The sequence below is a fragment of the Pyxicephalus adspersus genome, chromosome 2 (genome assembly GCF_032062135.1).
Source record: "Pyxicephalus adspersus chromosome 2, UCB_Pads_2.0, whole genome shotgun sequence".
NCBI classification, from domain to species: domain Eukaryota; kingdom Metazoa; phylum Chordata; class Amphibia; order Anura; family Pyxicephalidae; genus Pyxicephalus; species Pyxicephalus adspersus.
The window spans coordinates 155,245,845-155,265,889 of NC_092859.1; the positions used below are offsets into that span (position 1 = coordinate 155,245,845).

Genomic DNA, 20,045 nt, shown 5'->3' on the forward strand with positions numbered 1-20,045 from the left:
TCACACAGCTGTAGATACTGAAAGGTATTAAACAGGGAGTTTATATATATTATATGTTGCTCAGTGACAGTGTGCTTTTTTGCTTATATTTTTACATACTTTTTTTTGGCCTGTAATAATTCCTTCAAGAAAACGTAAGGCAATTGGCCAAGTGCAATCAAAGACGAAAAAATGAAACAACACCCTGGACAAGAAAATCCCTATAGCTTTATTTGATTCCTTTTCCTGTATAAATACATACATATACACACATACATATAAACACAGGAGCCATCCACTCCAGACTTGTGGAAGACTTCTTCACTCATAACCTCACCACATGCATGGCTCCAAGACTTTTCTAGAGCTGCCCCAACTTTCTGGAAAGGTCTTCCTCGTCCTATTCGTCTTGATCCTACTTTCTGCTAAAAGAGCACTCAAAACCCAAGGCTTCAACCTCACTTACCCATTTTCTTCTGTCTCTTAAACGCTCACTACTCCCCACCATTCCATATTCCTCCTCCTATTGTGTGCTACTTCCCCACCTTCTAGATTGTAAACTCGTTTGGGCAGGGTCCTCTCCCGCTCCTGTGTCACATTGTCGCTATATAATAAATACTGTAATATAAAAATAACCTGTGCTGCTAAACATCACATAAACTGTAGTATTCTGTGTATCTTGACTTACGGATCTGCAGCCTTGCCATTATGTCACCAATTACCGCAGATTAAAGGGAGTTATAGGAAGCCGGAGTGGTTCAAACTGCTAATTAAGATGACTAATGACTGCTACAATGGTCTCTAGAGAACCTGACAGCTGTTGTAAAAGTGGCAGATGATCCTCAGCTCCCCTACATCGCTAAACAATGCACCTCATTTTTGGAAAAAAATATCTGCTATATTTTCAAGCCTGTTCCTAAATCATTCAACGTGAAGCTGTCTGGTTGCATGCAGATCCTCAATTTATAGCTAAACTCGAGTCAACATTAAAATTCAAAGATAAGCTTTAATAAGTAAAAGCAATTAGGTCCAGTCAGCCCCTAGATTTATGCAGTCTTGCTAGACTAGAGAGCTGGGTTTACTTTACTGGATACCCAAGACATCTCCATTTTACTCTGATCCTAAAAAACTCAAAGGTATTGTATGACAATGTTGTGTTAGACGAATTGGTGATATGGAGATTTGCAAGGTGGACAGATAAACCATATATTGGCCAGTAAGAGAGAAGAGAGAGACAGAAGGGGTTTATGTGTGGCCAAAAGCAAAGCTTCTTTATATAGTGAAATATAATAATCACATGCATTGCATAATAAAATTACTAATACATCCAAGTGATCAATAGCAGAATTAGCACCAATGTTTCCTCGCTGGTTCATTTCAAACTGGACATTACCCATACAAGTCTCCCTAATACGCCTGAGGAAGCCCAAGAGGCGAAACGCGTCGGGAAAGAGACCGCTCTTTTGACCTTTAAACAGTAGTTCTATGTCTAGTCAGACCAGGTATCGCTTTCACAGCCCACCTACGTGGCCACTCTACCTATCATTTATATGTACCTCACTATTTTGAAACACTAACACCTCAACTTCTGTATTTTGTACTAATTTAATGTATGTTGGTACTTCCACTATTGGTTACTAAGATGTATTAGTAATTGTAATATGCAATCTATGTGATTATTATTTTTCATTATATTAGGAAGCTTTGCTTCTGGCCACACAAATCCTTTCTGTCGCTCTCTAACTAATCTATTTGTAGTTTAGGGGGTGGCTTTTGATTTAGTTTGGATAGTTAAGAGGGAATACCTAAACCAATTCCTACCCACTACCTATATTGGCCATTAGATAACCTGTTTTGTGTTAGAACCAGACTCCGGATGGCTATCGGTGTGAGTTTAAGATTACATAATAAATGCAGGTTTCAAAATAGGAGCTGCAATTAGATTTTTATCATGTACAATATTACAACAACCAAAGAACACAAACATTAATTCCACTGGCAATGGAGAAGGTTCAAACAGCTATTGTTTTTAGGAAAATTTCAGGCCCTTACAGAGTTATTCATCTACTCCAACCACTCAACCAGGGTTAATGTATAACCCAAAAGGTTCATCCAGAGCAGCCATTATCAGTAACGTGGAACCCTAGGGACCCTCTATTGGTTGTTAGGAGTTTCTTGAGATTCGGCTGGTTGACCTCTCATCTGTTGGTGCCAACCCAAAGCCATTTGCCAGAGCCAGTAGTAGCATGGCCCCAGTGATCTTTTTAGTTGTCAGTTAAGATGGCATTTTGTCTAATATAACGTATAGGTATTTTTTTTCCCTCAGATCATAATGGAGATTTTCCTCATTTTTCCTCACTGACCCTCAATTTATTTTATTAGAACTTCTTTAAGACACTAATATTCAAGGGTCCCTGTGGGGAAGAAAGGAATGAAAGGCTGCTCCACAGGTTGCTATGGGTTCCTTAAGTAATTTTGGTCTGATACGTTATCACCAGTACCATGTAATATGTAAAATAGGATTTTTGCCAAAGTCCACCAATATAAGAAGGTTATTCCAATCTACAACCAGTGTAAGGGGGTGGCACAACACTTTCCTGACAATTTTAATTTGTTTCATCTCATTTTTGCTACTAAAAAAAAACATAATAAAGCAGACCTAAGAGTGAACTATCCAAACAATTCCACATTTCTGAATCTTACATATTTGTCCTATAACTACAGCATAGGTTACCTGAAAGTCATTTTACGGGTTACTCCATGTTACAAATGTTGAGAGAGGTTGTTTAATCTATGTGTAAAGATTTGGTTCCATGCCAGGTTAATAAACTTTTCTTAAGAAAAAAAAATCTCATTGCTTGTTTCCTTTTTTAGTTTGAAAACAGTCTGTGTAGCAATGAGGTTTTGAAAGTTTGATGTATTTTATTTTTGCCTTCAGAGTGGCTATGTTGCATTAAAGGGTCCCCGGAAGACTCAGTGTGGTCACCGACTTGTATACTCCTAGCTGTGTTTATATCTTCACATTGCATTTAGCATGCACATTATGGGCAGCACACAAGGAATCGTGGCATATGTAGTGCCAATGCATTAGACTTCAAAACCAGGGAAGTGCAGCAAAGAAAAGAACGTCCCCAAGCAAACCAGTTGTGTGAAAAACCTTGTGTTGGGTATTTACGAACTGGTTTTTGAGCATTTAACAGGCGGTGGTGAACCTCTTGCTATTACCCCATTCATAGCCTTATAGGCAGCACTTTATGGATGTGAGGAAGTTATAGCAGCAACCTGCCCATATTTTTTAATAAGTCCTAAATGCCTTAAGCAAAAATACAGAAAAAAGAAACCTGTATTCCAGCTAGTAAAGCAAGACTAGTAAGTAAGGCTTAACACTACTTTAAAGTAGTTCAAACATTTACATAAACTGTAGGACTTTAAAAAGAATTTGCAAGAATTTGCATTTTAAACACTGATAGGTTTTTGTTCCTGTCTATGCCACAAACTATTTGTGCCCTTTTCTTGGTCTTGGAAACCATTGTTATCAAAAGAGAAAACAAAGGGAAATCCAAAATGTTACCAAAAACTTTTTCCCATATGGCCCAAATAATACAGCCTAGGGCCTCAACAAGTATAGATCCAGAAGTGGTGAGACCCTTATTTCAGTTTTTCTTCGAGCCCTATACTACAGGGGAACCCGTGAAGAATTAAAAAAAAAAAAAAAAAAACTTTGAGGCCCTCAGGGACCACCTTCTAGATTTACTATACCCACAGTTCACAGTATATTAGTGTGCTGGTAAGTGGGAAAAACTCCTCTTACATTATTGGCCATTAGGAAGAATGTCACCCTTACAGATAGCTAAAAAGGTAATTGGGGTCACAGTCTGACCTGAGAGGTCCAAACTGCTCATTGCTCAAGGAACCCCCAGCAACCTCTGGAGGAATCCTAAGGTTCAATGTAACACTGCTAGAGAAACACAGACCTATTTACTGACCAATTATTATTATTATTACACAGTATTTATGTGACGCCGACATATTACACAGCGCTGTACAAAGTCAATAGTCATGTCACTAGCTGTACCTGAAAGGAGTTCACAATCTAATGATCATGTAGCCAACCATGGTATTTCTCTGCTCCTAGCCTTAATCTTTTGCAGCTAGATTCACAAATATCTGTTTATTGTATGCCACAGAGAATCTATTGGTGGAGCATAAAACCTTCATTTTATTATGGCCTTGAAAACTGGAAGGAACAAAGACTTCCGGTGGAAAGTATATTGCTGCTAGAATTCCGAAGCAATATCAACTCGAGAATGAGGGGCAAATTACAAACAGCTGGTGAAAGCCAAAAATGAAAATCCTTGATCAGTTAAGAGTTAGAATATTAAAAAGTACCTAGCTTAGCTTACTTTTTTCATTTATTCAAAAAATACCCTACCTTCTGCTAACGGCTAATATGGTTACAATTTAATGTTTGCTTATACAGGTCCTCTGGTATCCTCTGTGCCTCAGTGACCACGGACGTTACAGGGGCCAGTATCCGATGGATAAGTGCAGTATTTGCACCCTTACCACCTATGTGCTGGAGGCATCAGGATGTTGGAGATGAATGCCAGTATAGCAACCTGTGATGGTAGCTACTGAGATGAGGAAAAAAAATCTTACACCTATAGGGATGGAAAGCAGAACAAAGGGTTTTTTTTTAGCCTGGGTGGGAAGAAGCTGTAACCTGGGTGGTGGCCCCTGTATTACGACCCAACTTTTAAGTCAGGTTACTTAAACGTGCCAGGTGGTGCGCGCAGCTAAAAGTTGCTGGAGAGAGCACTGTACCTGATCCCAAACAGAAACCTATGATTAATTTATAAGTATTATTGTTACTTGGGGGAAAAATGCAAGTCAGAACAGACACCAGGCCAACAAAAGTGAAACAAAAATCCTAATGTTACCATAGGTGATTAAGGCAGGTGGTTATTGCAGAAAGAGACTGGGGATATCCCTATTTCTGTAGGAACACTTCATTGTGGAGGGGTTACAGATCTATTCGACATAACCTGCAGTATTACAAAAAGGAACCTTTTCCCCTCATCGTGTTTTTTATAATATTGTGACACACAGTGAAGGACAGCTCGTCTTTTAGTGAAATGCATTGCTTCGAGCAGTTTCTGAATCATTGCTATTGTGTAGAGTTGGATTTTAAATGACAAAGCTTTTGGCAAAGTACAGTCAGTATTTCTGCAAAGCGTGCAGACTGCTGTCCGGTGCATTTTTGTGACTCCATGGTCCAGGCCTTCGCTTATTGCTCACATACTAGGCATAGCCTGCAGTCTCTGCTCTGAAGCATTACATTTTTAAACATTTTGCCTAAAATGGTTTCATGAGACTTCATGTAATGAAGGGGGGTGGGAGAGGAATTCAGTATAAACACAGAACTGTTCCACTGATACAGACCAGAGTTGTATATGTTACATGGGAGTGAAGTCAAGCTTTTCATACAACAGAAATGTGTCGTTCTCAATTTCTACAATAGTATTTTAAAGAGCTAAAGAAACCCAAGATCTGTAGTCTGGTACGAGTTTCATTTAAAAAAAAATACGTAATATTATTTAAAAGGATGGTAAAACCATGGGTGCGCCATTTTCCACATCTATCAGTACTGGCTAAATTAAAATGGAATTAAAGTTCAACTTGAACCTTTGTGACCAGTCTGGGCAATTTTGCAGAAAAAGACAGGTGATATCCCTTCTGTAATAAGCTTACTGGCCTGATCACAAAGTGGAACTGGCATGTGCCCGGACTGAACGATTGCCCGTGTGCCAGTGTGAGTTACGTCAGCCTGGATGGACAAATAAGATGACTGAAGATACCATCCAGGAAGAAAATGGTGGTGCCCTACAATGGAAAGGGGGACAGGCGAGTATGCAGGGGTTTAGTTCCACTTTAATAAATTATATAACCAAAGCCATGACCAGCTTGTGGACATCTGACCATCACACCTATAGCTTTCCAATTGCAAAACTATGGGCATAAATATGGAGTTGTATGTGTATGTGCCGGTCTAGTAATAAGGATACTTGTAAGGCTAGGTGCCCATGCCTATGTTGAAGACCTGGCTTGCAATCTTGTTCCAAATATTCCCAAAGGTGTCTATTAAAGACTTTATCAACCACCAATCAAACAAGCAGGTTTAACAAGCAATTGTTAGGCTTAAGTCAACTACTGCTGTAGTTCCTGTGTTAATAAATGCTTAGGTGCAGCATCTGGAAGTCAATTGTCTTTAGATACAGTAGGATCTTGCCTATCCAGCTCGCGACTACCTGGCCTAGTATGGAGTACGGGGAAAAAAAAATCTTTATTCTAAAATGCCAGGGTGGTGCTGATGGACGTCTGCTGCGGTGCTCCTGCATGGTGCACGTTGGGACGTCCCTGCTGCCTGCTCTCCAGAACTGTGAGCAGATGTCGGTGGGTGCGGAGAAAGGAACGCTGCCCGTTTGTGGAGGTGAGTATTGTACTTTATTAATCGGACTCCGGACTATCCAGCTTTTTTGTTATTCGGCCTACCCTGCCGCCACAATAGGCCGGATAGTCGAGACTCTACTGTATAGCTATATTATGAATATTACCAGCTATGAAGAACTGCATACGTGGTTGTAGGCAGTTGATGACATAGGAAATTAAAAGAAATTTTCACAAAGGTCTGTCTGAACCAACCCTTAGGGTTAAGGTCAGAGCTCTATGCAGGACAGTTTTTGTTCCTTTGAAACCTTTGTATTTGGCTTTGGCACGGGGACACAGTCATGCTAGAAGAACATATTGCCAAATACAGCAACAGGATTTCAAATGTACAATTCTCCAAATATCTTGTTGTGTGCCAGATTATATTTCCCTTTTTACTGGAGCATCTAAACTCAATTTGTCTGGAGCGGCCGTATACTTTTGGCTCGATAATTTGAAAAACTACAACTGCATGCATAGCTGAAAAATAAGAATAAAGATAAAAAAATGGTTACCCTTGTGAGAAGCATATACGTTATATACAGAAATGATAAGAATGTACAGACTGCATCAAACGTTCATATGCATGAACCTCAAATGGAAAGGTCTCTGTCATAGTTTTGTTTCCAGTCCAGAAGGACTCCATTAGCTAAATTCTTCAATTTATAAATAACTGCTAATTAGCGAGACAACATGGGGTCTCCTAATGGGTAAGAACAGATGTATAATTCACCAATGTAAAGCAGACCTCTAATACAACACACTAAAGTTTACAAAGTTCCCACTGGTTATGTAAATAATTAGAGAAAGCTTGTACCGGAAGAAACAGCAAGGTGTCATGGCTGACCTCTACTATAAAGCAGAACCAAGATTCTCTTACTAAGAACCACTGACAAGTCTCATCAAGCTATACACTCAGACTACAGTTTCTTTACTTAGGCTACGTACACACGTACAATAATTGTCGTTAGAAAACAAGGGATTAATGACCGATCAACAATTATTCACAATTATGTTGAACGATCGTATTGTGCACAATTCTGTACATGCTGTAACGATACGATCGTTCAAATATTATCCACCAATAATGTACACGCACTAAATACGATCGTTTGAGCGATGTAAAAGTGACATGTACAGGAGAAAGTGTTTCACAGAACCATGCCGCGATCACTGAACGACCGTACACACAATAAATAGCGAACAATTATCACCTAATCAGATCCGCCGGGGCGATCATTTGTTTCCAGCGACATTCCTTATTCGGCGTCGTTGTTCACTTTTTTTGTTAAGAATTATTGGACAATCGGACGTTAGTTTCCAACGATAATTATTGCACCTGTGTATGTAGCCTAAGGCAAAGCAACTCTCATAGCCACGTGAGAGAAGTTACAGCATTTCAACCCAACCAATGAAGTTGATCAAAGATGCCAGAAACCTGGCCCGGCCATTGAAGATAGCTGGAAACTTCAAACTCGAAAGGAGATTTGGTGAAGATGGAAGCACCAGTGACTAAGGGGAATACACACCCAGAAGCACCTAATCAGACATAGGATTCAGCCACTTCTGACCGCTCATCCGCTTTCATTCCTGAATAGCTGGGAACCATTTTTTGCACATTTGCATGTGGATCTAACTGCATTGGCTCACCGTGAAGTCGTTTTTGCCACACGGTTGCATGGAGGAAGACCTACACCACAACCATAAAGACAACTGCAAGAAAAAGATTAACCTGCAATTAACTGCAACATCAACTTCTGGTTAACTTCCCGCTGGCCAGCACAATGTATGCACAATTCAAAAACACCACAGTGGGGGGAAAAAAAACTGTCTGCAGGATCCAGATCATCCAAGCAGAAACGTTACATGCCTGACCTTTGACAATGTTGGCTGTAGGCACAAAGATGATTTCCATAGCAAAGCTGTAATGACTGCAACAAAATCAACTGACGCGAGTTACAGAATAACCCCTTTCACATGCAATTAAAAAAGAAAATGAAATATTAAAAAAAAACCTTAAAAATGAGAAATATTCAACATTCTATTTCATCCAGATTAAACATTCTTTCCTCCATCTTTGCCAAAGGCAAACACATCATAGGAAGAACATCAGATAATTTGCTTTTTATTTTGAAAGGAAGAATCTCACACATGGTGAGTGCAAATTTGTCGGTGGATCTATACTAGTCCCCTCCTATATTGTGATACTTCCCCCACCTTCTAGATTGTAAGCTCTACAGGGCAAGGTGCTCTCCTCCACCTGTGTCACTGTCTGTCATTTCCAACCCCAATTAAATGCACAGCGCTGCATAATAAGTTGGTGCTATATAAAGCCTGTTTATTTTTTAAATAATATTACTAGGCCTTAAATCTGCCTGACCTGCTAACTGCTTTCGCATATCACCTCCCAATGGCACCGCAATCTTTTCATCTCGATCCATCTGTTAAATGTGCAATGGACGTGTGTAGGAGCATGCTGGTCTGCCTGGCCATGGTTTCATTTAACATTGTGTTTACTTTAGGCAACATCACTTAAAGCGCAACTAAACTAAAAAAAACAAATTCAAAAATGCGAGTAAGCAGGTTCTTTATTGTAGAAGGGAAGGGCCTATGTTCATTCATTCCTGACAGCCAGCTATGCTGGGATCACAGCTCATTATATATTTCAGGGAAGATTGCAAACACACACAGTGTTTCCTCCAGCCCTTTTTGGCTGGGCGCTTTTTAGTAACCAACCGCCTGTTTTTAGGTGATTACTGAGGAGTTGGGTCACAATACAGGCTGCCCCCCCACCTACAGCTTCTTCCCATCCAGCTTAAAACAAACTCTGGGGAGAACACTGCAGACAGGTAAGTTTCCTTTATTGCAGAAGTGTTGTAGTCTTTCCCTCTTGTTATAAATAACCTGCCAGCTTGTCATTTTTGTAAAGTTTAGCTCTGCATTAAAGTCCATCTAAACCCCAAAACAAATATGTAATATACTGTGGCTTACCAGTTCTTGGATGTTTGAGCCCTCGTGTACCTACACTCCCTCCACTCTGTCTGTCTTTATTGCTACCCATGATGGACTGCAGACTTGTCTTCCAATTTTACCTTGACTACATGAGGTATGAGAGGGAATTGGAGGATAAAGATCAGTTCAGACTTGTATCGGAAACAGCGGTTCCTATGAAGCATGCTGGCAAGGCTGCACAGGTTCCTATAGACCCAGCATTCCTTCACAGCCTACTGAAGTGCTCACTGCCACAATTCACATATTCTATAAGCTACCCGGGATGAGAATCAACATTCACATCATTCTCTGCATGTGCTGCAATGTAAAAACTAACGCAGCCACATCTAAGAACAGGTAAGCTGTACAATCCTTGCATTTACAATGGGGATACACAAGTGAATATCTCTCCCACCTGCCATTTGGAGCTTTGAAACTTCATCTAAGAACAGGTAAGCTGTACAATCCTTGCATTTACAATGGGGATACACAAGTGAATATCTCTCCCACCTGCCATTTGGAGCTTTGAAACTTTAGCTCAGAGCAGATATATGGCAAAAAAGGGGTTCATTAAACTGTGGCTGACCGACCTCCCATTGGATAGAAAGTGTATTGTTTTAGAACTAAATCCAGCTACAGGACACCAAATACACTTTACTTGTCTGTAAAAGCCAGTATTTTAATCACCACTGGGAGTGGAAAGATATTTTTCTGCCCACTTGGTCACCAATTTAGGCGGCACTTTCCTTTTAACCCCTAAATGATTGATTGTTAGAAGACTCAAACATTTTTTAAGAGTTCTTCTGGGGTAAAAAGAAAGAAAAGTCTTCTTCTGACTAAATACCCAAGCTAAGTTCATCACCATAACTCTAACCCTAAAGTGTCTCGTCTAACAGGAAAATCACCGATTCCCAGTAAATTAATCAGCTGTCGTATCTGTAACATTGGGCCAATCCCAAAAAGAAAAAGGTTGACCTATTAGTTTTACCTGATGGACGCACTGAATCAAACACCCCTCCATGCTATCAGGAACTGGAAGATCAATACATGGAAAAACAAACTGCACATATTTACCAAGCGCTCTGAAAACACAACTAATATATGTCAGGAGTGGAAACAAAACTCGTGTACTGCAGGCTGAAATTTGATGGCATGGAAAAGTGCACGGAAACCCTAAAAACATGAATATTCATTATAACATGCATCTGTACATCTCGAGTAAATATATCCAGAACAGTCTTCAAAATGTTAAAGTAGAACTAAAGTTACTAATTACTTTAATATCTAAACAGCTAAATTCTTACAATAATCCATGATCAGGCCGGTCATTATTGCAGAAAGGGACAGGCGATGTCCCTTCTGCAATAATCCCTAAGTGATCTGCCTGATCACTTCAAATATATGGCAAAAAATTGAGCTGCACATGCACAGCATTAGCTTTGGTTGCCAGGACCAAGCGTATGCTGGGAACAAACTCCTGCATGCATTGGCAGGAGTTCCATGAACCCAGCTTGGCTAATCAATGGGGGAAGAGAGGAAAGGAGGGTATAGCAGGTTAAGTTCTGCCAATCCTGCCAGTTACAATACTGCCCATGGTACTTTCTGTAGTAGGGTGACAGGTTCATTCACTACCTCGGCATGCTGACAAACTTTCATGCATACTGAAGTCAATGGAATGCTTGTAGTCAATGCACACTACTAGAGAAGCAATGGACTCCAGGACAACTTTGTGAATTCACTAGTTGCAATACACAGCATTGGTGTAATGCAATGTCATTCTTTCTGAATGACACCCCAATGCACTTGTGTGGGAGTACAGGGCTCCAGGGCATATATACTTTTTGTGCACCAATTCCAATAAAGGAAGAATTCATGAGACTAAAAATAGGTGATAATCTTTGCAATTCCAGAGACACATAATGTTTGTAAGAAAGTACAATCTGCTTGTTGCAGGAAATGGAATCTTCACATCAACATTAAATTAGAACAATTTATCCTATCTACAATAAATTTGCAATACAAACACATTTGAATGTTATAAAAAATGAATGTCATGTACTATAAAGAAATGATTAAATAATGATGTAGAGACGGTGAGAATTGTCCTGCTGTAAGAAGATGAAGAGGAACAAAGCGCTCCAATGACTGCTGCACCCAATATGTAAAATGAATGATCACTCTGGTGTAAAGAACAGAGCCACAGGGCAAGGAAGAGAAAGCAGGATGGGATCAGCAATTTGTCAGTATGCATGCTCTGCAGGGTTAGCAGAGAGTATGTTTAGTGATATTATTGTAGTGATTATCCTAAAATGACAGGAAAGTATTTTAAAAATAATTCTGCCGTTATCTCGGTCCCATGTGAAGCAATATCCAATGCTTCCTTATCACCGGAGCAGACAGTGATGAGAAATCTCCTATGGGACCTGAACAATAATTAATAAGCACCCAGCAGAGGTTGTAATCTATTTTAAACCAGAATTAAAATGTGTGCAAACCCTTAAAATAAATTTGCTACATTTTGCTCTGTTAAAAATATAATCGTAATAGTTTTGTTGTGTCTGTTGGTTTAATGCAAAAAATAAAATTTCCAGAAACCTTGTGGGTTTATAACCACTCAGTGATCCCCCCAGCACCTTTTAGCTGGACGCACCACCCAGCACTTTTCATAAACCATCTGGCTGTTTTTGGGTGGTTACCGAAGAGTTGGGTCACAATACAGGGGCTGCCATCCGCCTACAATTACTTTCCTCCCAGCTTAAAAAAGATTCTGGATTAAACAGCAACTACCTGGGCTCTCTTCCAGTATACAAGGAGAGGTCACTGAGTAAGATGGAAGTGGGGTGGTTCAAATATTGGGGGTTTGCCAACACATGGACACAGGAGCTTCTATGGGAAAGCCTGGTCCATCTCACTACAAGGTGATACTTTTTCTCCTAAAGCCACATTGTACTGAATGATGCTCAGAATAAACTGTTCTAATACACAAAGTTGAATCTGTGCTATAGACCAGAAGCTCTGGGCGGACAGATAGCTATCATTATTTGCAATTATTTTTGGGATCTGTGATGGAAGCGACACCAGCAAATGCCTGTAAAGGTCTACTGTGCCTTGCCCTGGACAAATGATGGAGATCAACAGATCTTGCGGATCAACAAACAATTGAGTGGGGACAAATCTTTGCCCTTTCCTATAGAGGTGGAGAAAGTGGGGTATGCCTATGTCTTCCCACAGAACAGTGTTGTGTGTATTGCAGTTGTTCTACTGTCACTTGAAACAACCAATGGCCAGCAATCTAAGAGGAATTCTTCTTACTGACCACCACTAATGTACGGTGAGCTGTGGATATAGAAATTATAGCTGGGGTTCCCTAAAGACCTGAAAATTATTTAAAAGAGTTTCTGCAAGTTAAAGTCCAGAAACACTGCACCAATAAGTATCTGCACAATCAGGTAAATGATCAAAACTTTCCTGCTATTGATCGCTTACCTAGATTACCACTCAAAATGCTGTCACTACTAGCCATGTCCTGTTCACTCATTGCATTCTTTGCCCCAACAACAGAAGAACAGGCATTCCTGATCAAGGTTGGATTGCTCTTGGAACATATAATAAGTGCCCTAGTTTTTAATTGATCATAATTACATTCAATGTTTTAAAATCGTATCGAACATCTAATCTAATTTTTCTTATGGTGGAACTAAAGTTCCACTTTACAAGAATTTGGGACCAGGCAGGGCTGATTGCTGTTCCTTCTGTCAAAATTCACAGAGCTGCACATGCGTAGCTCAGCGTTGGTTGCCAGGATACTGGAACATCCCGGCTTCTCTGCAGACTGATAGGACTGAATAAACTCCGATGTGCATGTGCAGGAGATACATCATCCCAGCCCGGCCAATCAAAATGGAATCAAGGAGGATAATGAAGAGGATGGTGGTGCCCATGATGGAACAAAGACAGGGGAGTATAAAAGGGGTTTTGCTTCAGCCAAGGGTACCCAAAAGATTAAAGAGGATCCCTAGGAGAGGAGCAATGGCAGATGGATCTCCTGCCTACACCAGCCACAAAGGTAAGTTGATGCTTTTACACCAACCATAACCGTATTCTCCCCAGAAGTCTTTTTTTTTTTAACTGAGTGGAAGAAGCTGTAGGTGGGTGGCAGCCTCTGTACTGTGACCCAGTTTTTAAGAAACAACCTAAATACAGCCGAGTGGTTGCTGCAAAGTGCCGGGTGGTGCACCCAGCTAACAAGGGCCGGGGAGAACACTGTATAAAAATTAGAGCAGTGATATTGATATGGAAAACCTGCAGGACATTGATCAGAGAACGCTAATGGTCAGCTAGATTTGTCACGTCTTGTCAGCAGCAGGATCCTCATCAATAATACAGAGAATCAGAATTACCAGGATCCAGAGCTGGCAATTTTTGGTGGACAAAGCATAGGGGAGGGGAAGCACTGTCATATGATTTCAATAAGTTCCTCGGATGGATCAAACCGAGATAAAGCTGAGCCTATTCTCTGCTGCATTGTAAATCCTCCTGGCTCTGCTATTTTGAAGCCTGATTATAATAAGTCTCGTTTAGGGCAGAATTCGCTGGGCATGCAATATCTAGCGGTATCTGGTCCCCACCACCACGCTCCCCGGGGACTCGGGACACAGATGGGTCTCTGTTGAGAGCTGTTGGCAGGCAGCATTCACATTAGGACATGAATGCACAGATTCACAGCAAAAGCCAAGAAGTTAATAGCGTATTATTCCAAAATAGCAACAAGTCTGTGCAAAGGAACAGCCAGAAAACAATCCCTGGAAGTAAGAAGTGGATCATGCTTGGATAACTCCCTCTCAGACAACAACTTGTAATAATAACAATGCAATCATACAAAGACCAGGCCATTCACACACAAGTGTTATGTACTAACAGAGGAAAGAACGGGTAGGAGAAGCTGTAACAGTTCAAATCTAACTTTCTTCATCTTGTGAGAGCAGAGTAATGCTTCCCATACACAATGGATGGTCCTACAAAGATGTCCTGCCAAATCTTTAATCATTCAACCACAGACTTGTTTATCAATGAACAATCAATTTGTCTATATGGATGGGGCATCGATCACTGATCCTAGTCCTTCTTGCCTTATGAATAGTTTATCAGACGAATCAAACATCAGGCGACACTGCACACAATACTCGGGTTGAACGTCTTTCCAATAATCTGAATATTGCGTTGCATCAATGGAAAATTGATTGGCCTGGTCAAAGTCTCTATGGCTGATGGATCAATCGATTGTCCTTCTAACAATCTAATCATTGATGTGACATAAGTCAATGGATTTAACTGATGAAGTCCATAAAGGTAAGGGATCAATCGTTCAACAATCTGATTAACCAAGTGTTTTATCTCAATGGAAATTAAATTTGGTGTGCAAATCAATGGACAATGGATCCATCTTCCAACAATCCGACTGTCTGTGTTTTATAAAGTGATGAAGTCCATATGGACAGGAGAACAGTTGCTGATTATTGTTCTAATATAAGTCAGTGGATTCGTCTGATGAAGTTGTTCAGATGGAAGATCATTCACCAATCTGATTATTGGAGTGTTGCATGTCACTAGAAAATTAATTTGTTCAATAAAGTCTACAAGCCTAGAGGATGAATCATTCACCACAAATATTATTGTGTTTTACATCAATGGACAATCGGTTTAGTTAAAAGTTCATGCAGCTAGTGGACTGATTGTCCTTCCAACAATTTGATTAGTGGTGACAACGGATTCACCTGATGAAGTCTGTAGAGACACAATGTACATCAATGGAAGATCAGTGTAGAAGGCTAGAAGAGCAACCATCCACCCAACAATCTGAGTGTTAGTATGTTGCACGTCAATAGGCAATCTATCCGCCCAGTGAAACTTGGAGAATTGATCCTCCATTCAACAGTCTGATTGTTGGTGTTACGAGTCAATGGCTTTGACTGATGAAGTCCATATGGATAGGGGATCACAGGGGTCGCTAAACAACCTGAACAACGGAGTGTTGTATGTCAATGGACAATAAGTTTGCCCAATGAAGTCTACAAGGCTAGGGGTTCAATCAAACAACAATCTGATTATTGGTGTACGTAACATCAATGGACAACCGATTTATCCAAATAAAGTCCATGTAGTTAGTGGATCGATGAATCTTCCAAAAAAATCAGATTATCAGCAAGTCATAACAATGGATTCACTTAATGAAGTCTGCGGGGGACCACTCATTTACATGAAAAATGTACGTCAAGACCGCTTTGGCCAATGAAGTCTAGTAGGCCAGAGGATCAAGCATCTGCCCAACAATCAGAGTATTGGTATCTCAAACGTCAAGAGATGATCAATTCACATAATGCGGTTTATACATCTGAAGGATCAATTGTCAGCCAACAATCTGTGTGTGAGTATGTTGTACGTCAACAGGCAATCTATTCGCCAAGTAAAGTCTAATGATCGATATCCATCCAAAAATCAGATTGGTATATTGTACGCCAACAGATGATCAATTCACCTAATGAAGTTTATCTAATTACAGGATCAATTGTTTGTCCAATAACCGAGTGTTAGTGTGGACAATCTCTTGATCCAATGAAGTCTAAGTGGCCAATCATCCATTAAACAATCTGAGTATTGGGGCGTCAAACGTCAACGGAAAAAACAATTGTTCAATGAAGTCTAGAGGGTCAATCCTCCATCCAACTGAGTATTAGGGCGTTATATTGATGGACATTTATTCCCTCAGATAAAGTCTATGTGGTTAGGGGGTTGAATGTCTATTTGGCAATCATATTATTGATGTGTCGTGGAGGATTACTGGAGGTCAGAGTTGCCTCATGAAATCTATACGGGTACCAGATTGATCATCCACCTGGCAATCTGAATACAGGTAGTCCCCAAGTTAAGGACATCTGACATATGGACGACTCATAAATACCAACTAGAACGGAGGCTGGAGGGGCCGGATTGCATGACTTGCAGAAGAAATCTTTTGCTAAACACAGCTGAGGTTGTGGGTGATCTTAGGGGAGCTTTTCTGCAACCTCTTGTAACTCTTTATTGACAAAAACTCTGCAGCTGTTTCTTTTTGCATATCAAAGCACAGATTGCTCCAGAAGTTAATGAATGTCTAGGCTCCATTAAGATTTTTTGTTTTTGCTTTGTTTGTGATTAACTCACAGTGAGGATTTTATACTCAGTAACTGACACCAGCCCAATATGTTGGGACAAACATCTGTCCTAATAGCATTTATTAAAATAATGTACCTGTACCGACTTACATACAAATTGAACTTAAGAACAAACCTACAGTCCCTATATCGTATGTAACTCGGGAACTACCTGTATTACAACTTACTGTTTGATATTCATCCACTGTGTATTGAAAGAATAATGAAATCTGACTTCTGGGTTCCAAGTCACCACTCAACAATGGTACGATATCATTAACTTTTACTACCAAGGTTATAACTGATACAGGAGCATCGGCACCCCCCAAGGTTTGATTTACTAAAGAAGTAGCCTAGCATGTAGCAATGTGAACTTGAACTATTAAAATAAGGTGAAACTGTTTTAGTTTAATCAGCCAATAAGAGGCTGAACATAAATTGGCTCCATTAAGAAAGTTAGACTTGCAAAGTGATCTGACTCGAGAGCCCCTGTATCCGGGGGGACTCCACAGCGAGCCCCTGTATCCGGGGGGACTCCACAGCGAGCCCCTGTATCCGGGGGGACTCCACAGCGAGCCCTGTATCCGGGGGGACTCCACAGCGAGCCCCTGTATCCGGGGGGACTCCACAGCGAGCCCCTGTATCCGGGGGGACTCCACAGCGAGCCCCTGTAGTAAATCTGCCCAAGTTGATGGGGATCTGATGCATATTAAACTAAAACTAAAGCAGCCTAAGTGATCATTCATCCTGATCACCGGCAGACATACAGAGATGTACTGCCACTCCGATCACAACACCGTCTCATTCTGTAGTGTAGTTGATGGAGGTTGTGTATATGGTTAGCCGTCATTCCACACACCCCCCATTTCATTTTACCATTCATGCACCAAAGGGGGAGGGGGGCATTATTCCAAGTGCACTTCCAAAAACAAACATAGATATGGCAGCCCTTAGACAAATTTTGCAGATTGTACACAGAACCCTATTGTTGCATGATGGGAGGCTCATTGGCTCTCTCCTTGCAGCACAGGGATCCCACATTCACATCTCAGCCAGGAGAACATTTGCATGGAGTATGTATATTCTCCCTGTGTTTGCATGGGCAAGCTCTGGTCATGTTAAGGATATTAGATTGTGAGCTGCTCAGCTAACACTATACGTTAAGTCTTTGTAGATTGCTACAATATATGTCAGAGCCATAACAATATCGCTGCAGACAAGATGAATGTATTTGCAACAACTGATATGCCATCAATTCATTCAAATGATATGATATGTTTACATTCCTTGGCTGTCTGAATTCTATTTTAGAGATAAAGTTTTATGAAATATAATGGAGACAATGGGAGATCCCTGCAGTCCCTATGCAGCCCCCCATCCATATCCTGCCAGGACAATCTCTGCCCCCCAATGTTGTCCCCCCAGAACCTCCCTGCAGCAGCCAGGCCCCATCCCCCCGGTACCATGACAACGCATAGTGTCACCCTTATGGGGGTCTCATTCAGCCGGGGTCTCCCTGATGTACCTTATCCTCAGCCTCTGGCTCCCGGGGTAGTCTCTGCCTCAGCTCCGTCATCCTGGCGATGTGTAGAGATGAAATGCTCGGCTCCGTTATCAATCAGCAGCCGATATTCCCGGGCCCGTGACAAGCAGCTACCCCAACCTCCTTCTCCAACTCCGGAGCGGGAGCGCGCCTGGCGAGAACCCGCAACGCCCCCCTCGTGCCCATTGGAGAAGGTTGCAGGCGAACAGCGCCCCCATTGGCCGGTGGGATTAAAGCGCGTGCTCTGACATCTCCAGGTGGCGCGCATCCCCCCCTCATCTTCCTACAAGCCCCGCCCGCTGGTCGCCATGACGTCATTGTTTCCTGAGGTGTATGGGGGATGCTGGGCATTGTAGTGCATTCATTTTATATTTCAGGAGTTAGGAGAAAGGTTCCACCTCCCACTGCCTGTCATATAATATTCCTGTGTATCTGAGGGCACTGACCTAGAAATAAAAGGTCATTCTGTTTTATTTTATTAGGAGAATTATCATCAGATGTAATCAGCCACAATATTAAGGCCTTGTTTACATTTGTGTGGTGCAGCCTGGTAACAATGGTGTGCCGCAGTGCCATTCATTCTGATAGAGGCCTCAAAGCAGCTTGTGGTGCAAATATAAAAAAGGCATTTCTATTACTGTGTTGCCATGTGTTAGGTAGCCCATTCAAAAGAATCGCCACCATACAGCACCACAGCCATGTTATCACGCAGCGTACCCTCCCTGTGTAATGTTGTGTAGGTTCTTGCTTTGTGACCCATCCAGGCATGGACTCCGTAATAAGGTGACTGTGGTATCCGGCACCAAGACATTGGCAGAGGAACCTTTAAGACACACGGCCTCTGATAACCTGTTTTCTTCCCTAATTCTTCCCCTGCTGCCTCCACCAACCTGCCCCCTACCTAAAATGCACCCTGCTGCCTCCTCCAACCTGCCTCCTACCTATAATGCACTCTGCTGCCTCCTCCAACCTGCCTCCTACCTATAATGCACTCTGCTGCCTCCGCCAACCTGCCTCCTACCCGTAATGCACCTTGCTGCCTCCGCCAACCTGCCTCCTACCCGTAATGCACCTTGCTGCCTCCGCCAACCGGCCCCCTACCCATAATGCAGCCTGCTGCCTCCTCCAACCTGTCTCCTACCCATAATGCCCCCTGCTGCCTGCTGCCTGGTCTAGGTTCTGATGCTCACCTGCCCATTGTAGGGGTCTTCATTATTAGCCTGGGGTCAGCATGGAAACCCCGACTGGTCTGAGCCCCCCATACCAACAGAAAAATGTAATGCTCTGTGTTCTCTCTTTTAAATAGGTTTTCATTACCACCTTTGTTCAGGCAAACTAAACATGAAGTCATAGCACTCCAAAACACAGGATTCTCACATTACTATACCAGCAGCGTCACAGCATGTTGAAAAAAAGCCAAAATAAAGCTCTCAAAGACTGGAGAAAATACACTTTCATCAGTGAAGCTGGTTCAGCAAACCTGAAATGGATCAGGTCCAGGATTCAAAACATTTACTAGCAAATAGCAAATGCTTTTGAAGAAATCCATTTCAGGTTTGCTGGATCCACCCCGCTTCACCATGGAAAGTGTATCCTCTGCTGTCCTGGAGAGCTTTAATAAATCAGGACCAATGTCTTGGAGCTGTGTTTCAGGACCAATGTCTTGGAGCTGTGTTTCAGGACCACATGGGGTCTCTTCCAGAAATTCCCTTCACTGCAGATGTCACTTTGATGCATTATGGCAACCTGGGCTTCTCTGGACTATGAAAGTACTGAACTCCCTGCTTATGTTCTGCTTATGTCATTGGCTAATTTCATTCTCCATAATTATCTAAATTTAGAAATAGGCAGGGCAG

At 41.5% G+C, this 20,045-nt stretch overlaps 1 protein-coding gene across 1 annotated transcript in view; it reads right to left on the reverse strand.

Moving 5' to 3' along the window:
* CDS2 (CDP-diacylglycerol synthase 2) overlaps positions 1–18,348 on the reverse strand; it is a 52,646-nt gene extending 34,298 nt beyond the window's left edge. The window contains exon 1 of the mRNA XM_072402834.1: positions 18,172–18,348. Coding sequence (XP_072258935.1) covers positions 18,172–18,222 — 51 coding nt within the window. The 5' untranslated portion in view covers positions 18,223–18,348. The remainder of the gene's footprint in view (positions 1–18,171) is intronic.
* Between the last annotated feature and the right edge of the window lie 1,697 nt (positions 18,349–20,045).